Here is a 23,399-nt window from a genome sequence, read left to right on the forward strand (position 1 = left end):
GTTAACCAAACATCTGAGGTTGCGTTATCTGTCTTGTTTTATGCGTGGTGATATAGAGAAAGCGGGGTTATGCCTTAAAGTCGAGAGTATTTTGAGGTAGCTCTGCTAAACGTCATAGGATGACAACTTCCTTTCTTCCAGAGAGCGCGGAATTTCATTTTTTTTGCGATGTCAGTGAGAGCCGTCAAGCTACCTGACTAGCTGGATACATCTCTGTGGGCTGAACGATTAAAAAGACAATGGATAGATACGTACTAGTAGTTAGTTTAAATCTAACGGAACAACACAGCCAAGTAGTGAATTGCTTTTCAGGTGAGTAAAGATTCAAATATCTTCTGTTTACCTTACCTCAAGTGCTACAGCAAGCTATCATTAATTAGCTGTCGTAGCTAAGAATTATTAGCAATGTCTCATGCGAACGCTAGCTATCATAACATTCTGGTAACTGCATATCAGTGATTTGCAGTTGGATACATGCTTGTGAGCAGTCAATTAAGATAGTACATTTAGTAGCATTGGCAAGTTTAGTAGCGTCTGAAAACGGGGGCTTAGTCAATGCTTGCTTGCAACGACTATCCGCTTTAGTTGCACAACATTGAAGCACTTTTCCCACATATTATTTTAACTTATGGATAAACGTGCTTGCTTATTTTAGCAGTGCCCGAATTCGGGGAACATTTATGACGCAAAGAGGGATTTCCCACCTCGAAAACAGCTGCAAACAAGATGCAGTAACCGTGTTAAGCTGGTTATTGAACTTTTCACTTTTATGTTGCTTAAATATGTAAATTATCTGACTGTTCTACTGACAAGTGTGATCTTTATTAAAAATATTTGGTGGTAAATCCTGCGTTTATGTCATTAGTATTTCTTGGCTTTGGACACAGATGAAGTACAGCACGCTTAACCATACATTAAAAGTAACCTGAGGGAATGAGAAAATTCTGAACAGTTTTGTGACATTAATGGGAAAATACTATCGCACAACAAACTGGGGATAATTAACTATATCTTCTGACATGTATTATTCAGTTTATTGGTTGATTGTTGAACCAAGTAACCACAGAAACACATTGCATGCAATTACCCATTTTAGGTAAGTATCCTGTATCAAGCTCGAATAACGACCTGCCACTAATGACTATGGTTCTGGGCCCTGTTTCACGAAGCAGGATTACTGAGTTAGCTGGATAACTGCACTGAGTAAATCCTGAAACCCTCCCAAATCTGGAACATGGACTAAAGTAAAAAGAGCTCTTCCGGGGTTTTACTCTGTGCAGCGATCCAGCAAACTCAGTAATCCTGCCTTGTGAAATATTCCCCTGGACATCAATTTATCTTGACGCAAAATGTCAGCATGCATCACTATTTAAATCCCCCTGGGGTCAACGTTGGATTGTCATGATCACCTGAGTAATTATTGAGTTACTGATCAATTGTAGCAATTACATCGGGTAATACACCGGGTGAGAGGAACGAATGTGAAATGTATGGAATATCAGACACAAAACAATGTCTTTGAGTGGCCATTTGCAACAGTGTAGGAACGTTCCTGTCATCTATCCCATGTGCTTACTTAGTGGTAATTGATGTATATTACTCGGGAGGGGCAATGTGATAAATGACTTACCAGAAGGCTCCATACACCTCTTGTTGATGGATGACTGAATTGTAGTGCAAAAACTGCCCTAGATAACTGGTGTCTCTAACTGTAGTAAAGCAGAGCATAGTTAGAAAACTGGGTAAATAGCACTCTTGACCGCCGTCTTGGTGCAGCAGCCGTGGTATTGTGGGCATTGTATTGGGCGGTGGTGGTGAAGAAGGAGCTGAGTCAAAAGGCAAAGCTCTCCATTTTTTCAGTCGATTTTCATCCCTACTCTCGCCTACGGTCACGAGCTATGGGTAGTGACCAAAAGAGTGAGATCGCGAATACAAGGGGCTGAAATGGGGTTCCTTCGTAGGGTGGCAGGGCTTACTCTCCTTGACAGGGTGAGGAGCTCAGTTGTCTGGGAGGACCTCAAAGTACAGCCGCTGCTCCTTCGCATTGAAAGGAGTCAGTTCAGGTGGTTCGGGCATCTGACAAGGATGCTTCCTGGGTGCCTCCTTCTGGAGGTGTTCTGGAAGGAGACCCAGGGGCAGACCTAGGACATACTGGAGGGATTATAACCACTGGCTGGCCTGGGTTCGCCTTGGGATCCACCAGGATGAGTTGGCAGAAATCGCTGGGGAGAGGGATGTCTGAACTGCTCTGCTTGCCCCGTTGCCACCGTGACCCTGACTTGAATCAAGCAGTTACAAAATGGATGGATACATTTAGCATGTTTTTGTTGTTGGGAATTCAAGAAGGGCAGCATTTTTTGCTTGCGGCTGTAAACATTTTAGGCAGGTTATTATTATGCTGCTTTTTTTGGAAAGTAGCAAAATAATGTTCTCATGAAATTCTGGTTACAGCTTGTTGGATTATTAGTCACCCATTCATACATTATCTATACCCACTTATCCCAGGTAGGGTCACACAGAAATACACCCTGGACAGGCCGCCAATCTATTGCAGGGCACACACCACTAATTTAGAGTCTCCAATTAGCCTACCTGCATGTCTTTGGACTGTGGGAAGAAACCGGAGTACCCAGAGGATACCTACACAAACACGGGGAGAACATGCAAACTCCTTCACGGAAAGGTCCAGGTTGGATTCAAACCCAGGAATTATTATGAAAAAATTAAAAGTATTTGTTTATCCCAATTTAAATTATAAATACGTTTATTTAAATTAAAAGTATTTAAGTTCAAATTGGGAGCCTGCTGCAAAGTGTAATGCTTCAGTAATGTAATAAGCATTCCATTAAATGATTTAAATTAGAATTTGTGTAATTTCACTTCACTTACAAAGTTATGAACATCTTTGAGTTCTGAATAACCCCATTTCTGTTGGGTTCATGTTTGAGGTTGTTCTGTAGTTGGGGCTAAGGCTGGATCAGCTACACACACACACACACACACACACACATAGGTGTGAGCAATCCTGTGCAAATCTCAAATCTGCCAGCTGTTGATTCTGAGACTGCAACCAAAAATAAGTACGACCTCTACAGTCAGTCGTGTTTTGCTGTCCACTTTTCGTTATTTATATTCTTGCCTTGAACCATACAGATCCAGCACTTACATAATTTGCGGGAGTGAACCCATGTGAAGGAGAGTTTGTAGTAGAGGCTAGCATGGCATTGGTGTAGTACTGACATGCTAGCTAGTTAGGAACATTTTCTGTGTCCACTGTTAGCGGTGGACACAGAAAATGAAATAGTTGAGGTTGGTAGAGATCTGACAAAGCAACCTGCTCCCATAGCAGAGATAGTGTCTGGTCACTAGCACTAGTGCTGCCCAGGTAATATTACAAAAATATGGTTATATATAGTGGCTGATCATTTAGATTTGACAATGCAAATCTTTACAATACCAATCACAAGTTTGGAGTTTTTAAAACACAGTAATTACAACGACAATGTTCGCTAGGCTAGAAAACATTCTCTTGTTTATACACTTTCCGATTTGAGAGATGCCCTCTTATTTACACTTGTCTGAATACAGATATGACCCTGCTAGCTGGAATTAGCTGCTACATGACTTATGCCTTATGTAGGGTTACAGGTAGCTAACCATGTAGGTGAGTATGATTTTGGTTTATTTGATGTATTTGTTTTCATTTCAACTCAGGACTGGAAAGAGCCAAGCAGATATACGACTCTCTCAAAGACATCACCATTTCCAACTCGACAACCAAGGGCTCTCCATTTCCGCGTAAGTGTTCCCTAGAGAATTTGTTGGCGGTAGATATTTATAAAACTAAGCATGTCTAAATAAATGGCTAACAGATTCAGCCTTATTTGTTTCTGTTTTTCCAAACCTAAATCCAGCTGTAGTGTGATAAACCAGTGTTACCTGTGGTAGTGTGCTTTACAGAAAGTGCCCTCATTCAGAACATCTGCAGTGACCTCTCTCTGTTCATCCGCCAGCCTGCTCTCTTGCTGGGACCCCTGTGTCACAGAGATGGTACTTTGCCATTCAAGCCAGCCGTGGGTCCTCACAGGTAAGCTGAGTGTGCGGACAATTTAGCATTTTGCGATGGTTTGATCCTGTTTTTAATTATAAGTCAAGATTCAGTGCAATAGGGGTAGCTCATGCATCATTACAATGAAACGCAGTGTACTGCCTTTACTACACTGAAGCTCAATGTACTGCCATTACTACACTGAGGCACAATGTACTGGCATCACTACAATGAAACAGTGTACCAGCATTACTAAACTGAAACACAGTGTACCGGCATTACTAAACTGAAACCCAGTGTACCAGCATCACTACACTGAAACACAGAGTACCGGCATTGCTAAACTGAAACACAGTGTACTGGCATTACTACAATTAAACAGTGTACTGGCATTACTACACTGAAAGACAGAGTACCGGCATTACTACACTGAAACACAGAGTACTGGCATTACTACACTGAAACACAGTGTACCAGCATTACTACGCTGAAACAATGTACCAGCATTACCACACTGAAACACAGTGTACCAGCATCACTACACTGAAACACAGTGTACTGGAATCACTACACTGAAATACAGTGTACCGGCATTACTACACTGAAACACAGAGTACCAGCATTACTAAACTGAAACACAGTGTACCAGCATTACTACACTGAAACACAGTGTACCAGCATTACTACACTGAAACACAGAGTACCAGCATTACTACACTGAAACACAGAGTACCAGCATTACTACACTGAAACACAAAGTACTGGCATTACTACACTGAAACACAGTGTACCAGCATTACTACACTGAAACAATGTACCAGCATTACCATACTAAAACACAGTGTACCAGCATTACTACACTGAAACAATGTACCAGCATTACTACACTGAAACACAGTGTACCGGCATTACTAAACTGAAACACAGTGTACCAGCATTACTACACTGAAACAATGTACCAGCATTACTACACTGAAACACAGTGTACCGGCATTACTACACTGAAACACAGAGTACCGGCATTACTACACTGAAACAATATACCAGCATTACTACACTGAAACAATGTACCAGCATTACTACACTGAAACAATGTACCAGCATTACCACACTGAAACACAGTGTACCAGCATTACTAAACTGAAACACAGTGTACCAGCATCACTACAATGAAACAGTGTACCGGCATTACTAAACTGAAACACAGTGTACCAGTATTACTACACTGAAACACAGTGTACCAGTATTACTACACTGAAACACAGTGTACCAGCATTACTACACTGAAACAATGTACCAGCATTACCATACTAAAACACAGTGTACCAGCATTACTACACTGAAACAATGTACCAGCATTACTACACTGAAACACAGTGTACCGGCATTACTACACTGAAACAATGTACCAGCATTACTACACTGAAATACAGTGTACCAGCATTACTACACTGAAACAATGTACCAGCATTACTACACTGAAACACAGTGTACCAGCATTACTACACTGAGGCACAATGTACTGGCATCACTACAATGAAACAGTGTACCGGCATTACTAAACTGAAACACAGTGTACCAGTATTACTACACTGAAACACAGTGTACCAGAATTACTACACTGAAACACAGTGTACCAGCATTACTACACTGAAACACAGAGTACCAGCATTACTAAACTGAAACACAGTGTACCAGCATTACTACACTGAAACAATGTACCGGCATTACTACACTGAAACACAGAGTACCGGTATTACTACACTGAAACACAGTGTACCAGCATTACCACACTGAAACAATGTACCAGCATTACCACACTGAAACACAGTGTACCGACATTACTACACTGAAACACAGTGTACCAGCATTACTACACTGAAACAATGTACCAGCATTACCACACTGAAACACAGTGTACCAGCATTACTACACTGAAACAATGTACCAGCATTACCACACTGAAACACAGTGTACCGACATTACTACACTGAAACACAGTGTACCGACATTACTACACTGAGGCACAATGTACTGGCATCACTACAATGAAACAGTGTACCGGCATTACTAAACTGAAACACTGTGTACCAGTATTACTAAACTGAAACACAGTGTACCAGCATTACTACACTGAAACAATGTACCAGCATTACCACACTGAAACACAGTGTACCGACATTACTACACTGAGGCACAATGTACTGGCATTACTACACTGAAACACAGAGTACCGGCATTACTACACTGAAACCCAGTGTACCAGCATCACTGCTAAATAACCATACAGCCCCCTCATTTTTTTACACACTTTTTGGTTTGCCTGGCATGCTATGTCATGTTGTGTTGGTGAAACATCATCTTATTACACACAAAATGGCAGGGCCTCCACTGCAGGTCATTGGTTAGTTTGTGTGGCAGAGAGACTACAGGTGATAACTGGTGATATTCTTCAGGTAGGGGAACTCTCAGTCCTCTGGTTTCAGGGCTGAAGTCTTCCACAGGGGCACCATGCCAAGCACAGCAATGGTAGATATATATTTATGCGCATAAAGATCACATAAAAAGTGCAGCCGCTTTGGTGTGCTGATTAAGGGCTGTTTAAGGGCACATTAAGCACAAATGGTCGTCTGAATTTGTGCAGAGGATGTTGTCGGAGCAGCTAAATTGGTTTTGTGGAAGCATGAATTACTTCCGTCACTGTTCATATCTAAATGGAAAATATTTCTGTTACGCAGACATATTTCCAGTATGTCTGTGCCCAGTAACTGAAATGATTCATGCTTCCACGAAACTAATTAAGCTTTTTTATATATATATATATTTTTGTAGGTAAAATATGCAAGAACTTAAATGTCTTATCAGTGATTCTCCAAAGTTCAAACAAACCACACAACTGTGAAAAAGGTTAAATAAAAATAGAATTTTTTTTTTTTTTATGTTTGTAGTTCTGCAGCATAGAGTGGGAGGAGCTGGGGGCGGGGTCCCATAAGAGTGACAGCGAGGAGCCAGGAGCCTCAACCATGGAAGCATGCCACAGTGCATTAGACAATCTGGGTGAGAGGGAGGACCAGGAGGATGCTGGTTCACAAACAGAGTGAGTTCATCTTTTCATCTTCTCTGTCAAACAGCTCTGTGTACAGAACTTTCAATAATTTGAATAATGTAGGTTTTGAATTATTCACTGTCTTTGTCTTCAAACAAACTGGGTTATTTGATCAGTTGTATGAACTCTTTGTAATATGTGGTCTGTACAGTGACCCACATTGCTTGGGTAACCTTAGTCTTGAGTCATCAATATCCATTTGTCTTCATAACTGTTTCTTACTGACAAAATCAGAGATGTTCTACACCAGCGGAAAACAACCCTGTTCCTGGTTAATCTTCTATCCTGTGGGTTTTCATTTCAACCCTAATTTGGCGTACCTGACAAGTAAATCAAAGTTGACTGAGGTCTCTCGGTGTAGAAGGAAGTGTGCTTTGTTAGGGTTTGGAATGAAAACCTAAAGGACAGTCGATCTCAAGGAGCAGGGTTGGCCACCACTGTTCTACACAATCTAGAGGGTCAGCTCCTGTATTCCACCCCTCTTCTAATTCTACCAGATTTCTTGATAACCAAACGTTCCAGAGACGTCTTGTTGCTTTGCTAGCCATGGATGCTCTTTATCCACCTGCATAATGTCCTGCATGATGTCTGGTATAGCGAGCAGATCTGAGCTATTTAAGACAAATTCAGTCAGTATTTGGTAAGGTCTTAGACGCTGTGAAAAGTAATTTTGTGACAATCTGTTATTTTTCCTTTCTCCAGGCTGTATGAAGAGGCAGCTGAAGGCCTGCACCAGTTGTCTGATAAGCTTCCAGCCCCAGGTACCTTTGCTTGCTCAGCGCTGAATGCAGGCTGACACCAGGTCAAAGGCCTCATGGTTCTAATCTCTAAACATTCACCTAAAAGTTTTGCAATCTTATTGGAAAATATTCATGTCCTACACTTTTCATATTTGTTGGTTTGTGTCACAGCTTTTTTTAATCAGTCTTGTCTTTTTTACGAGTTGGCATTGCTTTTTCTCTCTCCGCAGGAAGGGCTCTCCTAGATGTTATTTTATTGGCCGCGGATAAGGAAGCTCCCAGCCTGAAGGAGTTTCTCCCCGTCTTCGGCTCCCTGAAGCATATGCAAGTCTGGCATTCCGCTAAGATGACCATAGTCACAGAGAACAGTGCTGGGTAATGACTCAAAACTCTTGACTGGAAACCCGGTTAGCTTGGGAAGATTTTCACCGGTCCTTAACACAAAGAAGTTTCACCCTCCACCACAAGAGGGCAGACTGGGTTTGTTTATGAAGGCGCTGTACTGTTTTCAGAAAGGTCCCAGTTGTTACCAGTACTTCCTTGGTTTAATTCTCAGGGAATATGCCTACCAAGAAATGTTTAAGGAAAACTATATTCACAAAGTAACGTGAATTTAAACCATTTGTCCATTGAATAATGTTGTTGGTAATATAACTGAACGTATTTGAAGTGCCCATTAAATGTAGCTAGTTCTGAGATAAACTGTATTAATATGTTGCATTTTTAAATGAGAGTGTGACATTCGGGATTTCTGACCATGCTAATTCAGATCTGTCTGTCCTGCAGATGGCAGAAAGCAGCCTCGTACCTGTCAGCCATTACATGTGCCCCCGACAGACTTCTGAATTGCATCGACGACAAGGAATTCTGGAGGGGCGGCGTTCTTATTAAAGAGAAAAAGGTCATTTGTTCTAGGCTCCACTGATGCTTTTGTACATATTTATTATAATAGGTGGGAGGAATGTGTTTAGACTGCAATTATGTGTAGAATAGAAAATATTTATTTTCTACAGCTGCTGAAATTGATCACTACTGTATCCCCAACTTTTGGGAATACCTTATTGTATACTCTTAATTGAGTGCGCCAACTGGCTTCATAATGCCATGTTTAGGTGCTTCTGTGTCCCACTGATAAAGGAGTTCAGTACGTCAGCAGTGACATCAAATCAGTATTCTTTTATTTTAACGGGGTGTACATGATGAGGTGTACGGATGAAGAGGTTCACGGAATGAGCTGCGAGCTTCTTGACACTGAGATTGGTAGTTAATTTATTATCCAGTAGACAGTCAGGTTTGTAGATATTTTATCATCTGAAAGATGGGAAGGTGATTTTTTATCGTCTGGAAGATAAGGCTTGTTGTTGTTTTATCATCTGAGAGACGGTGAGGTTTGTAGCTGTTTTATAGACTGTGAGCTTTGTACTTAATCACTTTGGCTGTTTGTAGGCTCAGCGTGATTCATCGTCGTGTTAGCGGCCCGCGGTTGTCGGGGCTTGCGTTTCATGAGCAGGCTGCGTGCGGCGAACGGGATGCGTTAATTACGCTGGCAGGGGGGGACCGGGCCTCGGAGACCAAGCGCGTCGGTCCGGGTCGACCGCGTGCGAGCGGGCGAGAAAGCGGGACCGCGCGTTCCTCTGAGCGAAGAGGAGCGCGCGGGGAACAGAGCCCCGGCCCGAACAAAGGGACGGAATTAAGAGCTGTTCATTCCCACCGAAGGCCGCGGGATGCCCCTAGTGAAGGTTACCAACCGCTTTTCACTGAGAGAGAGCGAGAGAATGAGATGGAGAGAGGCGGAGAAGGACAGACATCCTGTTTTCAGGACTTGTCTGTAGAGATTTCCCATGGTTGGGAAGGCAGTCCTTTCGTTTTTGAATGTTTTCGTAGATATCTGCAGCTGTATAGTAAAATTATATCCAGTTTTCCACTTTTATGCTCACCACAACTTTGTGTTCAGCCACTCTGTATTATTTTGGCGTGTTTAAAAAAAAAAATTATTTCTCCTGTATCTTATTTTTACTATAAATTACATTCATTTTTTATTGGAGAGATCCAAAAACCCCACACTTTATTATTATTATTTTTATTTCCATTTTTACGCCAAAGGATATGGGGCTGTTATTTGGGTCTTTGATTTGGTTTTTATTCTATTACTCATCTGTACAAGGTGTAGCTTTATTGAAGGGGAAGGCCAATCAGAAATTTAATGGATTTTTCATGAGGTGCGTTAACATCTGCAGTTTCGAAACAGTGGGAGGGGATGTGATTTGTTATGAAAGGAAACATATGAAAAATATTGTGTTGTGTGCAAGCCTTTAATCTTTATTGTAATATCCAAAATGCTTACCAGACCTATTGTGTGCACTGCACTAATAACAGTATTCATGCAAGTAAAAGCATGTAATAACACATAGTACAAATATACATTTTATAATCGATGAGTCACAGAAAATATATTTACTCATTAGTGGGTGCATAACTGTTGGGAACCAGTGGCTTACATGTATGGTACCAGACCCTCCATTTTATGGGGCAAACTGGATATCCTACCAGCTAGGAGAAAACTTTTGAAAATGAAAGTTACCTGGTTGACCAGTTTAGACTTTGGACTAGCAAGGGTGCATCAGATTCAGGTGTGTTTGTAGGTTGCTTCTTACATCTCTCTCCATTTAATTTTGGCTCTTGTATCTTTTCTCTCAGTTTCTAAACAATAAAATTATCACTTCTTACGTAAATCACACAAATGTTGATCACTGGAGCTTTTCTCAGAACTTTCTTTTTTAAAATTTACTTTTGCAACCTGCTTTTATCCCATGATTATAATTTTCCCCTGATGTGAGGTGTCCCTGTTTTCTTCCAAAGTTTCTCAGGGACCCAGCACATTTTCTTGTGTTTTTAAATACATGAGGCCAGATGCTGGTTCGTAGTGTGAAGCAGTGATTGTTATGACGTTATGAGTTTATTCCTCCTTTCTCTGTGGCTGCAGTTCGCCTCAGAGCTACGGTTCGGTGGGTTTTGCCTGAAGGACCAGCGCGGCGGCCCGAGGAGCGAGGCACTGCCTGCCGAACCCTCCCCGAAGCACACGGACCACAAGCTGCTCTCCGAGGTGAGCCCCCCTCCCGTCTCGTCATCAGCTCCGGTTCTGGAGGGCCCTGCACCGTGAGGCCCTGCGCTGTGGGGCCCTGCGCCGTGAGGCCCTGCGCTGTGGGGCCCTGCGCTGTGGGGCCCTGCGCCGTGGGGCCCAGTCATTTCCCCCAGTTAAGCCTCGGTGAAGCCTACTGTACTGTACCACACGCGGCGACTTTTAACTGGATGAAATGCAGCTCGCTCAACCGAGAGAGAGAGAGAGTCTGAGTGGGACTTGAAACTTGAACCCCCTGCCCCCCCCCCCAAACCTCAGCGTTTCATCATAACCAAGATGATGTCTTCATAAATACACTGACTGAACTTCACTCCCTATTTGAAGAGCCAGGAAATCTTAAGTTTTTTTTTTTTTTTTTTTTTTTTAAATACATAAAAGTTTTTTGAAATACGGCCTAGATCATTTTTAGTGCCTTGATTGTTGTCAGTGTGTAGCTCTTGGAAGATGTGCGGCTAGCTTCTCCCATTAGCAGAGTGCAGCTCGGTTGCATACGCAGTCATAAAAGTGTGAATCCGGAATGTTCTTATAATGAGTTTTCCACTGAAGATTAATCAGCAGAAGCTGCCGCAGCACCGCCATCTCAGATACGCTATATTAATCCCCACCACCTTCCATTCCCCCCCCCTCCTGGCTGTTTACCCACAATGAAGCCTCTTGATTAATAGCACCCCCATTTATGAGCATCATTATCTATTTTAGCTTTGTTTTAGCAATACTTTTTATCATAAAGAATGTAATTGTAGTAAAATGTAATTGTGTCCTTATCTCTCCGTTTATGGTTCTGGGACGAAGCGTTCCATCTGTTCCCCGCGGTGTTAGCGGGCCGCATCAGGGGCTGTGCTGCCGTGGCGTAACCCTGGCTGCCCCTCCCTCTCGCCAGCGTGCGAAATGGCAGACCGTTAAAGAGCTGATATTACGCACTGCCTCGTTAATGAGTGTCATGGTTCAGACTGGAACTGCCCGCAGTGTCGAAAGAGCCAGGCCTACCATTGCTGTCCTGTCCTGTCAAAGGTTAATACTGCAATAATGCAACCGAAAACACTTCTGATGTTGATGAAACTGGTAAAAAAAAAGTAGCTATTTTTTTCAATATTAACTTGAATGGAATTTCCTAAAGAAATTAAATCTGTTAAAGTGGTGGGTTTAACACAGGCATAAGGATGGGCTGTTGTTGTGTCTAATACTCCTCTTTTGGTCTCTGTTTTTACAATTTAGCATTTTCACCCGGAGTTTAGATTGGGAGGAAAGGGTTGTTTTATTGGCACCTATAGATATAGAGTACTTAATATCTATTTTTATGTATAATCAACTTTAAATTAAAACCAAACCACCAGTCTTGAATGCACAACAGTCTATGTTCTTCATATGCAACTTCCTTAGACGCGTGATTCATGTTACTCTGCTTTACCTTTACTTTGAAGTGCTGTTTAAAGTCTGTTCATTTTCATTTAGCTTTATAGGTTTAAATGAGGAAATGTGATTACATACATGAATTCTGAGGTAATTTTACCGTAGTAAAATATTCTTGTGCCGTTTGCATAATTTCCCAGTTGAAATGACCCAAGTCATTTGAGTATCAGTTACGATGGAACTCTTGAGCCCACAGGAGCAGGGGGAGGGACACACACACATATATATATACTCTTTAACCACAATCCTGGAGGCAGAAACTAGGCTAGGCTATACAAATTTCTAAAATCTGGGAGAGATGGGGGTTTTTGTGACCCCCTCTAATACTGAACACACTGACTGAATCACGGAATCAGATCTGCCTGCATTAACATTAGCCTTTACAGTATTTATATTTGAAGAGAAATTATTTCCTATTTTCCTACAAGAGGTAATTAAGCTGTTTTCTGAAAACCATCATGTTCATAATGGTGTGTATCCATTAGAAGGCTGAAAATATATTTGAGTGTTGACTAAGTGTCCACTCCAAATTTTAAAGAGCGTACCATTAGGAGGCAGAGCTACGTTTTCATGAGTTGTTTATCTTTTCATCGGTAAATGTTGCATTTGAGGGACACGATGAACCTAAAGAGACTGAGGGAGCGATTTGTGGTTTGTTTCTTTAAAATGTGTTTTAAATAGTATTTTTATTATAACATTAAAAATCCTTGTTAATGCTGTAAACACTTTCCCCCATTATCATCTTATTAACAAGTACCTTCGATCATTCTACATATTTTCCTGAAAGCACACTATTCCTCACTCCTAACACTCAGAACTATGTTTTTGTGAGCCCTGAGCACATACGAAGAACAGAAAGCCAAGACAAGCGTTTTTCTGTACAAGCAAGCTCAGATACTCCCTTAAAAATGTGCTGTGCCACGTGCGCATTGTGTGCCGCACATCCGAACGCTTGCCATGTTTTAGCGTTCAAACATTCACTGTCTTTATAAAGATGACTTCAGTTCAGCAGCCATGTTGAACGATAAAGGCCGAGAGGTTTGCTTACCGCCGAGCGGCCTCAGGTGCCTTTTAATTTGTATGGAAATGCTGCATAGGGAGATTTCAGCTGGCAGGAAACACTGAGCAGAAAAAACAAGCTCTTAATCTATGCATGTCCGCTTACAGTGCGTTCAATTACTCGGCAGCCAAACACCGCAGGTGTGAAGGCACCCAGTTGTTATTGGAGGGATTTTGTTTCTTGCCCGCGCGACTGTAAAATCCACATAGTTTATTAAAACCCGCCGTAAATGGCAGGCCTTCAGAGTGCTCTAACAGTAACTCAGGCACACGGTGACAGTGATTGGACCTCGCGGTGCCACTGCAGCAGTCTTTTATTTTGACATTTTTTGCTTTCGGAAACCGAACTGTACACTGCCGAGGAATGAGAATTAGTCTAAAAACCCCCTAAATAAAACCCTTAAATAACATCTTGTCTGAGAACATTTATCATATTTGCATACAACTTTCATTTCTGTTATCTTGGATGCTCATACAAGTTTTACAATGTTGAGTTTGCATAAACAGTCAACAACCAGTCGGTTTATTTTGTTTGTGCACAATATGCAAAGTAGGTCAGAAAGTCATACGTTTGCAAATATTCCCACAGATGTTGGTTCACATGTAAAGCACTACACATTAAAGCATAAAAATTAAATCTCATGATGCTCCATTATGAAACATGGCTGCCATGATCCAATGAATCAGGCCCATAGTGGCAACATTATGTCACTTAACCTGCCTGACCTATGGACATAACTTGCACAAAGCAATGACATTGCTTGTATGCATATTTCAACCATTTTCTTCCGATTGGAAAAATCGTAACAAAATTCACATGTATTCTCAGTAACTGACCAAAAATGATGGGCATGTAAATGGTTGTGTCCATAAAACCATCCAGGCCTTGATTTGATCACATGGTGGTGCTGTGGCAGTTAATACAGTCATCCATCCATCCATTACCCACTCCTGGTCAGGGGCATAGGGGGTGCCTGTCCATCGCAGGGCACACACACTATTCACTCACACACTCATTCCTTGGGGCAATTTAGAATCTCACATTAACGTAACCTGCATGTCTTTGGACTGTTGGAATGTTTTTGCAATTTCATTTATTAGGTACATTGTTTTGGATTTCTGCTATTTTAGGATATTCTGCCAGATATTTTTTTCCTATCAGTGCTTTCTGCTTGGATCCCTTGCAGCTCTATTATCATTATTATTTGTTATGATATATGGAGTCCACATGTCTCTTGTTTTTTTTTTTTTATATATATTGAATCAGTGTTCAAATGCAATCCAAGCTAAAGAGGGACTAACCGCCAGCTACTTATTAACCTCCCAGTTCCTTCCCACCCCCGCACCCCTCATCCCCCCCAGCCCACCTTCTGACTGCACACATTCTGTTAATACCTGACACAGGCTCAGTACAAAGCGCACATTGTTGCAGAAAGAAAGGTCAGTAACACCGCCCCAAGCGGACACGCCCACTGCTCTGCAGGGACAGAAGGCCCATGGAGTTAGCATGTTCATGTGTCAGTCATGTCGTACGGGGAACATTCTCTCATAAACCTTCGCTGGCCGTGTGAATTATGACTGCGGTTCATATATTCTGAGTATGACTCATCAATTTCCCCCCCCTCTCTCGTCCTGTAGGTATTCCACTATTACCGGCCGGTCCTGGATCTGGTCCAGTTTGTCACGGTCTCTGACCTTCCCATCTTCCTCCTCTCCAGCACAGAATACAAACTGTATCCTTCATGTTCCCTCCACCCGACAGAACAGTCTGGCCTGTGAGGCATCAGAAATTAAGGGGAGATAATTGTGCACATGGCTTTGCTCAAGTAAACCCTTCGCCAACTGAGCCGACATTTACACATTACATTGTTCACGACAGGTCAAATAACTTGCGACTTCCAAGATTGGCATTTGAAGTGATCAGCGATAAGATAACCTTTCACATTCTTGTCGCTTGCGTGACAGTTGCTGTGTTTGGTATCCATGGGGCACCGATGAGGGTTACAGTCAGTCTTTTGGCAGCGGGCGACGTGGTGACATCTGACGGTCTGGTTATACGGATGACCGTGTGAACTTTGAGCAGAATGGAAGCCTTTGCCCCGATGCGGAAAGATGCAGCCGTTTCTTCATGGTGGTTCAGCGCTCTTTGTCTATGAAGGACTTTGTGACATCTCAGTCCCAGAGTAGTTGGGTTACCTATGGGTACCTGAGCGGGAACTGCCCATTCAGTAGTGCACAATTGCCAGTTTTGTGCTGGAACGTTATTAATAATTTACTGTTTTCTTCAGAATTGTTCTGCTTTCCTTTAACCTTTCAGGTGGACTTTGTGCTTTAGTCCCTGAGCGCAGTGCAAAGGCAGTTATTGAGTCCAGATTTTATTTTTACGAGCTGCACTTTCAGTTCTGTACGCTATTGTACGCACACACAGCAAGAGGACTTCATGAAAACGACAACGTGTCCTTACTGTAATACAGTTCTTAAGAAATTAGATCATTCAACAAACCTGCAAGTGTGTAGGTTGCTTAAAAATCCCAAATGCAAATGCAGCAAATGCGTTTATACACACAAGTACACATAATGATTAATTCTCCACATTTTGTACAAATGACAGCATTTTTAATGAACTTAACCTGCAATACAGTGAGTTGTCTACTAAATCAAGTAAATCCAAACTGCTCCTGGACCAGCTGAGAACTCTTCGAGGAAAGGTACAGACATGTTATCGTGGGGACTTACCCTCAGTATTAACAGGATTTTACTTCCTTTACTGGAAACACTGGTGTTGGTTTATCACACATGGAATTTGTGTTGGGTAACCTGTTAATGTAAGCAATGTCACAGTTTTTATGGCCTACAAGTTTCATAATTTGCAAGGCACACAAAAATCGCCTGCATTTTATGAAAAAGTTGCTACTTAATTTGTTTGCAGTAGTTTTTAAGAGATGTATTTTTAGTCCAAACTGCAGATTCGCACATTTCAGTTTCTTTTTTAAACAGGTTTTAGGATCTTTCTGGCTTTTAAAGGTTGTGAGCCTGGGTGAGCACAGGTTTCCTACCGCTGCCCTCAAATCAGAGCCTAAAGGATAAAATCAAATTTCATTTATATAGCACATTCTAACCGTATTTATCACAATACGATTCATAGTATATCCTGAGCTGAACCCTCACAAAGCAAGCTAAATATGACAATGGCAAGGACAACTTTAGAGGGCAGCATCCTTTATTATTCAGCTTATGCGTCTAAGCCTTTTTTTCTGTCCAGTCTCCCAGGAATGTACTGTAATTATGCAATAATGATAATTAGAAATGTTGCACCTAAATTACTAAATGGTAATGATTAGAATTAAAATTCAACATGAAATATACATATTTTGGCTATTGGTGTTGTACACAAGAATTACCACTTGTCATATAGCTAATGCCTTTCTGCTCACAAAAGGCTCTTGTAATATTTGTTTAAGCTGCAACTTATCACTAAGGCTCATTAGTGATAAAGGTGTTCCCCTGAAGAAAAAAAAATTCACTAATCAATAAAAGTAAATCTGTAATTCAAGTGAATATAGAAGTTGAAATACTTGTCATCACTGCCTGCTGGTGGCCACTAGTTGTGTTTATGTGATGTCACAAGCAAACCGAAGCAAAGTTTGGAGAGGAAGTGTTGCTAATATGAAATAGTTTAGCATTTTTCTATTTCTACCCAATACGGAGTATGGGTATGACTGTACAACAAATTTCATATGCGCATTCATCAAGCAGTATGATTTCTCAAACTGACATTTAAAATGCAAATGGTATTGACACATTTCCATGCAGTATGCAGTAAACATTAACTCTAAATAATCACTTAAAAAAAAAAAAAAAAAAAAACAGTTACAGTAATATAATTCTAAAAACATTTTTCATTCGCAAATTCCGTCACTCCACAGTGATGCAGTGGCAGTATCTGATCAACGAGATCCTGTGGCTGGCTCATTTCAAGGGCAGTCGAGCAGAACTTTTTACAAAGGCCCTAATTGGAGGTGGAGTCTGGAGCATATTCACATTGGGAACTGAATATCTGCAGTAGAGAGAACTAAAAGAAATGAAAGACTGTACTTGTTAAGGAGGTACCAATAGTTTGTAATAAAATTGAATAAATGATGTACAAAATTAATGTTTAAGCAGTGCCAAATTAATGTTGAAGCAGTAAGGGAGAATTCTAAATGAATATAAATCCATGCCGTTTAAATTGATTACCATGGCTAATGATAACGATGTTGATAATGATAACTTCACTTAAGAAGTGCATTTCCCCCCATGTAAAGCACTCAAGGCTCTTTCAAAAACATTACATTACTGGCATTTAGTAAAGGCATTGTATTCAGTATAACTTGCACAACATTTTACATAGCGTTTACATTGCATCCATTCATACAGCTAGATATATTATGAAGTAATGCAGGTTAAGTACCTTCCGGAAGGGTCAAGGGCACAACGGCAGTGTCAAATTGAGCTATTGAACTTATGATCTTTAGGTTACAAGACCCATTCCTTTCCCATTATACTACACAGAATACAGAGAAGGCAAAGTAAAAATAATTTGGATAATAACAGTTAATGGCACTGAGAAGAGAACAAGCGGGTGTGTATACTGCAAAGTACAGTCAGAGAATATTCTAGAATTGAAAATTTAGGGGTCATACTGACACTTTTTGTGAAATTTCATATTTTTTAATGGCTCATCTGATTCCAAATTTTGCGCCAGTGAGATCATGTGACCCACCTCTCCTCCTGTCAGGTGGGGGCGCTATTCTCTTTAGCCTGCACGGTCAGCTCTCTGGCCGCCCCTCCTGCCGTGCAACTCAGCAGCCAGAAGTGGAAGGAGTTTGTGGCTCAGAGACCCAAGTCCTGGCCTGGTAAGTGCTTGCCTCGGCCTACATTCAAACCGATGGAAAAAAGCCTGGCATCTGTGCTGGTGGAGACTCCAATACGGTATCAGCAGCACTGCAGATAAGACTGGTGGAGTTTATGCAAATGAGGCCTCAAGCTCGGTTGGTGTGTGGCTGTGATAGATAGCAAGTGTAATACGCTTCAGTGCCTAGATATGCTGATTTCTCCCCCACTCCATTGATTTCACACCTAGGTGGTCAAACATGACGACTTTAATGCTCAACTAAAGAACTGAGCTGTGTGATGGTGGCAATGAAATAACCTCCTCTCCCTTGGCTCCTCTTTTTTCTGTCTTTTTGCTTGGGGCCACTTTCTAACCCATGGGAGTTGTCTTCAGTTCCAGATGTGGAAGTGAAAGGAGAGAGTGGCCACTACTTCCTGTTGGTGCAGGGGGCGGAGACTGGGGGTTGCACTGCACAGATGATACACTCAGCCAATCAGGTTAACGGAGCTGCCGCCTTGGCAACTGTAAATGGAATCATCAGAGAGAAGACCCAGTCATTGTCAGGTAAAAGGTCTGAGGGGCTATGAAATTTGGTTGGTTGTTTGAAGGGTGTTTACCACAACAAATGCAGAGGCAGCAAACTTGGCAAACTCACAGAATTTGGCACACAAGCCTAAAAAATGCAAAGAAAGGTTTCTATTGCAAAATATTTTTAAATGGTACTAAAATTATGGAACGCATCTGCAAAATTATGTGAAACAGGCTGAACTTTCATATTTTGTGGTCCTTTCTGTGTGAATGGTGTAGTATGTAATGCATCCATTACATAGTACGCCATTTTTGCTGTTGCCAAATTTCACTAAAATAATTTTGAAGAACCACTGTTCTGTGCAGACTTGCGCATACATAATCACTGTTCTACATACATAATCACTATGTTCCATCTAAATAGCAGTGCCTTGAATTAAAGTGTTGATGCCTAAGCTGCACTCCCAAGTATATTTCACAGCTCAGCTCATGGCACAGGGGCTGGGAATCCAAAACTATTTCAATACTAGCAGTTCATTAAAAACTGTTGGGTTAATTGGAATTTTGTGTCTTTGATGTTTTGAAAAATTCCGAACAATAAAAGTCCATTTAAGCAGAGCTTCAAAGCTGATTCAGATTTCATCACAAGTGATTGATGTTAGTGTGTTTCTTCTGAGCATTTCATTACTGGGATCATTACATTCACTGTACTTTCTTCTTTTACAAACTTCTCGATTCCCATGGCACAAAAACAGTACCAAAAAAGAGCACAACGCTGTGTGCCAGCCATGCCAAAATCCGAACCAGGTTTCCCCAGTCACCCTATAGATTTCATGGGCTGAAAACTCTAATCCTCAGTTTTCCTTTCATGAACCCCCATTTCCTCAGATGAGGTGAGTCTTCCCATGTACAGTCAAGGATAGTAACAATGAGTGAAACTGTGTAAAGTGCCTAAACACTATGCATATACGGAAGCTTGCAGTTTCCACTTAAAAAGGAAAAAAGTGGAATTAATTTATCCTAAACCTCAGATTATAAAATTGAAACCCCAATTATTTCTGGTTGCCTATAATTATGGCTAGCATGACTAGAAGATGAGACCTGAGTGACTTAAAAAACAACAGTGAGGAGGTTATTCTTGGGGTGAATTTGGCAGGAGTTTCAGTGAGCATAGTTCAACATTTTGATGTTTCACATGAAACAGTGTTTACGGTAATGTCAACATGGAACTCTGAGGGAAATGCATCAACTTCAAAGGGCAACTGTGGTCCGAAGCTCATGCTCATGGATTGTGATGTCTGTGCATTATTTGGAGGTGCAAGGCTAAACAGACACACAACTCTGTATCAATTCACTGCAACATTCAGTCGCAGGCTTCAATAGGCAGTTTCCTCAAGAATAGTCCATTGAGAACTCTAGAGAGAGAGTTATCATAGCCAGTTTGCATAAAACAGATTTCTGCACCTCAAAATGCAGTTTGTGAGTACTTAGGCTAACATCACAGGAAATGGACAGCCAAACAGCAGATGAAAGAGACATGGTCAGATCTGCCATTCTTTACCATGTTCCTAAAACAAGTAGAGTGTTTGGTTGCAACAGGGAAGGGTCCTGGTGGATGTATAATTGCGTCGGGTCCATTTTCGTTAGAAGGTGAGGCTAATCACTGCTTTGTGATCCTGAGTGAACACCTTCATAGTATGGTGCAGTATTTCTTCCCTGCCGGTAGGGGTGTCTTCCGAGATGACAGTGGCCACATCCACTATCCACAGAGTATATGGTCACTCACTGGTTTGTTGAGCATAACAACATTATCCATATGCCATGGCCTTCTCAGTCACCAGACCTGAACCCAGTCTAGCATTTATGGAAGATTCTGGAATGTTGTTTCATGCCTCTATGGAAGAATATTTAGACATAGCTGAAGAATGCCACTTAGACAATGCACAGAAAGAAAATGACGCACATTGCCATAAATGTAACCATCTCAGGTTGAGGACTCCCCTTTTTCCCAGACTTAAGGAGACATTTATCAACGGGACTTAATTCCTCCACTGTTTGACATTCCAAAGTGTCGTGGGAATGGCTATGTGGTACTCTTATAAACCCTAACTCTGATCAGGCTTTCCACAGGTCCTTGAAAACCATCATGGCTTGTAAACAGTGCAGGTAAATGGTGAATACTTATGGAATCCATTTAATTAAGCAAACTTTATTAAGCTGTCACGGCCTTCCACAGGCACGGACACTGCGGACTGGCTGCGGTCCCTTCCGTGTCTCCGTGGAGACCAGCTGATTCAGAGGGAGAAGAAGATGGCGAAGGTGCAGATGTTGGCCCTGAAGGAATGCCTTCGTAAGTGGAGACTTCACTGCGCTTCTTTTAACCCTAACCAAGCTTTGGTATCAGCAAAAGCTTATTTAATAAGACTAGGTAATGGTCATTGCACTTGCATCACTGAATTCCGGGCTTGTGAATTTAGAGCTTTGACAAATGAGATCCACCACAGTGTGCGCAAATTGCATCCATTTGTAGAATTTACTCCGTGTGTAGTCTGTTTTTGAATTGCCACTGGCATGCAGGTCGAATGAGATGCAGGGTATTTTATTAGCTGAAAACTTGGTAAGTTGTACCTCTCCTCATTTTGTCTCCTCTGCAGGCAGGAGAGAGGAGGTGCAGAAGCCGGCCTCGGTGCCCGTCAATGACCTGAAGGTTCTACTGAGCCTGGCCCGCAAGCAGTACCTTCAGATGCATGATTCCCGCCTGCCTAAAGCAGCACGCCTGCTGGAGGAGAAGGAGAACTGCAGTAGCAAGGCTCCAGGTAGAGCCCCGCTGCCTTTGTCAAGCCATTACATTACATTTATTTGGCAGACGCTTTTATCCAAAGCGACGTACAAAAGTGCATTTCTTGGTCATAGACAACTGCTAAACACAGGTTCAGTAAGGTACAATACTTATTTTGTACAGCTATTTCTAGCCAAGAACACAGTTTAGTTCACACAGTGAACACTATTCAGACCTAACCTCTGCAAAGCCAACTAGGCAGAAGAATAAGCTACAGTATTAGGACAAATACAAATTACCAAAAAGTGCTGGGATGGGGCAACATGTAACAAGTGTCATGAAAAAAGGGGGGGGATTTAGATTTAGCCCATCGATAGATCAAGTTTCATGATGGCATGTAACCATAAGCACTGCATTTCAGAAACGGTGGTGAAGAGCTCACAGTGTACAGGGTGGCCCGAGAGAAGCGTGCTTCAGAATTCCGAGAACCAGCGGAAGAAGCGCCAGCGGACAAGGTAAACCGCTTTGCTGCGGCCATGCATGTCTCCTGTTCGCTAATGTGACTCAGTGTTCAGTCGCAGGGGCAACCCATAAAACACCGCTAGTTGTGCGTTCTTCTACATATTAATACCCTCTGCATGTGTTGTGAAGAATGCACAACTAGAGCTGGTGGTCTGTGCCCTGGACTACATTTCCCATAAGCCTTGGGGCCAAATATTTAGGGTGTTTTTCTATGGATGTTATCTTCAAACAGAGTACATTTTGTGGTCTGCAGAATTATTTGATTGTGAACTACACATTTAAAGCCGTTAACTGAAAAGGAAGTTAATATGGCACGCTTGTCTGTGGCTGTTCTGACAGAATGATACATAATGATAAGTGTCATTTGACCACACTCGGCTGTGTTTGTCATGCTGCGTTGCAGGTCCAGCCTGATGCTGGCGGGGGGCTCCACAGAGAGTCTGCTGGGGCCAAAGGAGGGCCAGAGAGTGACCCCCGCCCTGCTGGATGCCCGGGAATTGCTAAAGCACTTCACTCCAGAGGGGCTGCCCAGCGGAGAACTGCAGCCTCTGCAGCTGCACAAAGGGTACAAAGTGCACGCGGATCACACTCACACTCACACAGCAATACACAGCTGTACAAACATACTCATCCACGGGTGCATGCAAATGCACACGCTCGCATACTCGTACACAGATGTAAACGTGCATGGACACTAATACAGACATGTGTGCATAAACTCGCACGTGTCCATGTACAAATCCATACATGAATGTACATTTGTATGCACACACTCATAAACATGCTTGCACACAAATACACACAAGCATATGTGCGCTTTCTTGCCCACACACACACATGCACACACATACACACACACACACGCTCTCATACTCACAAAAAACCACATGTGATCATAAGCAGACATATACCCATGCGCACATACACACACAGACACACATACACACACTAATTCTCACAAAAAACCGCATGTGATCATAGGCAGACGTATACCCAAGCACACACACACACACACACACACGCACACAGAGTGATGCTCAGTGGCGTCATACTGGTCAGATGGCCTGCCTGAACAGGGACACGTCACTGCTCCGACTTTCTGTCTCTGGTTAGAAGCTTCCTCCCAATATCAATGATTTAGAATGGGGGAGCACAAGGAGGATCGATCCGTTTCAGGATTTTTTGCCGACTTCTG

At 42.0% G+C, this 23,399-nt stretch overlaps 1 protein-coding gene across 2 annotated transcripts in view; it reads left to right on the forward strand.

Moving 5' to 3' along the window:
* Positions 1–107: 107 nt before the first annotated feature.
* The window catches only part of mtbp (MDM2 binding protein), a 36,379-nt gene continuing 13,087 nt past the window's right edge, over positions 108–23,399 (forward strand). The window contains exons 1-16 of one of the 2 annotated variants that reach the window (XM_064338386.1): positions 109–312; positions 3,715–3,798; positions 4,014–4,087; positions 6,997–7,145; positions 7,857–7,915; positions 8,125–8,269; positions 8,681–8,795; positions 10,878–10,997; positions 15,141–15,235; positions 16,144–16,210; positions 18,280–18,397; positions 18,769–18,939; positions 21,140–21,253; positions 21,558–21,719; positions 22,104–22,197; positions 22,608–22,769. In XM_064338386.1, coding sequence (XP_064194456.1) covers positions 240–312; positions 3,715–3,798; positions 4,014–4,087; positions 6,997–7,145; positions 7,857–7,915; positions 8,125–8,269; positions 8,681–8,795; positions 10,878–10,997; positions 15,141–15,235; positions 16,144–16,210; positions 18,280–18,397; positions 18,769–18,939; positions 21,140–21,253; positions 21,558–21,719; positions 22,104–22,197; positions 22,608–22,769 — 1,802 coding nt within the window. In that variant the 5' untranslated portion in view covers positions 109–239. Of the gene's footprint in view, positions 313–3,714; positions 3,799–4,013; positions 4,088–6,996; positions 7,146–7,856; positions 7,916–8,124; positions 8,270–8,680; positions 8,796–10,877; positions 10,998–15,140; positions 15,236–16,143; positions 16,211–18,279; positions 18,398–18,768; positions 18,940–21,139; positions 21,254–21,557; positions 21,720–22,103; positions 22,198–22,607; positions 22,770–23,399 lie in introns of both variants that reach the window. The other variant, XM_064338397.1, reaches the window with a different exon arrangement.

The sequence above is a fragment of the Anguilla rostrata genome, chromosome 1 (genome assembly GCF_018555375.3).
Source record: "Anguilla rostrata isolate EN2019 chromosome 1, ASM1855537v3, whole genome shotgun sequence".
In the NCBI taxonomy this organism is placed as follows: Eukaryota; Metazoa; Chordata; class Actinopteri; order Anguilliformes; family Anguillidae; genus Anguilla; species Anguilla rostrata.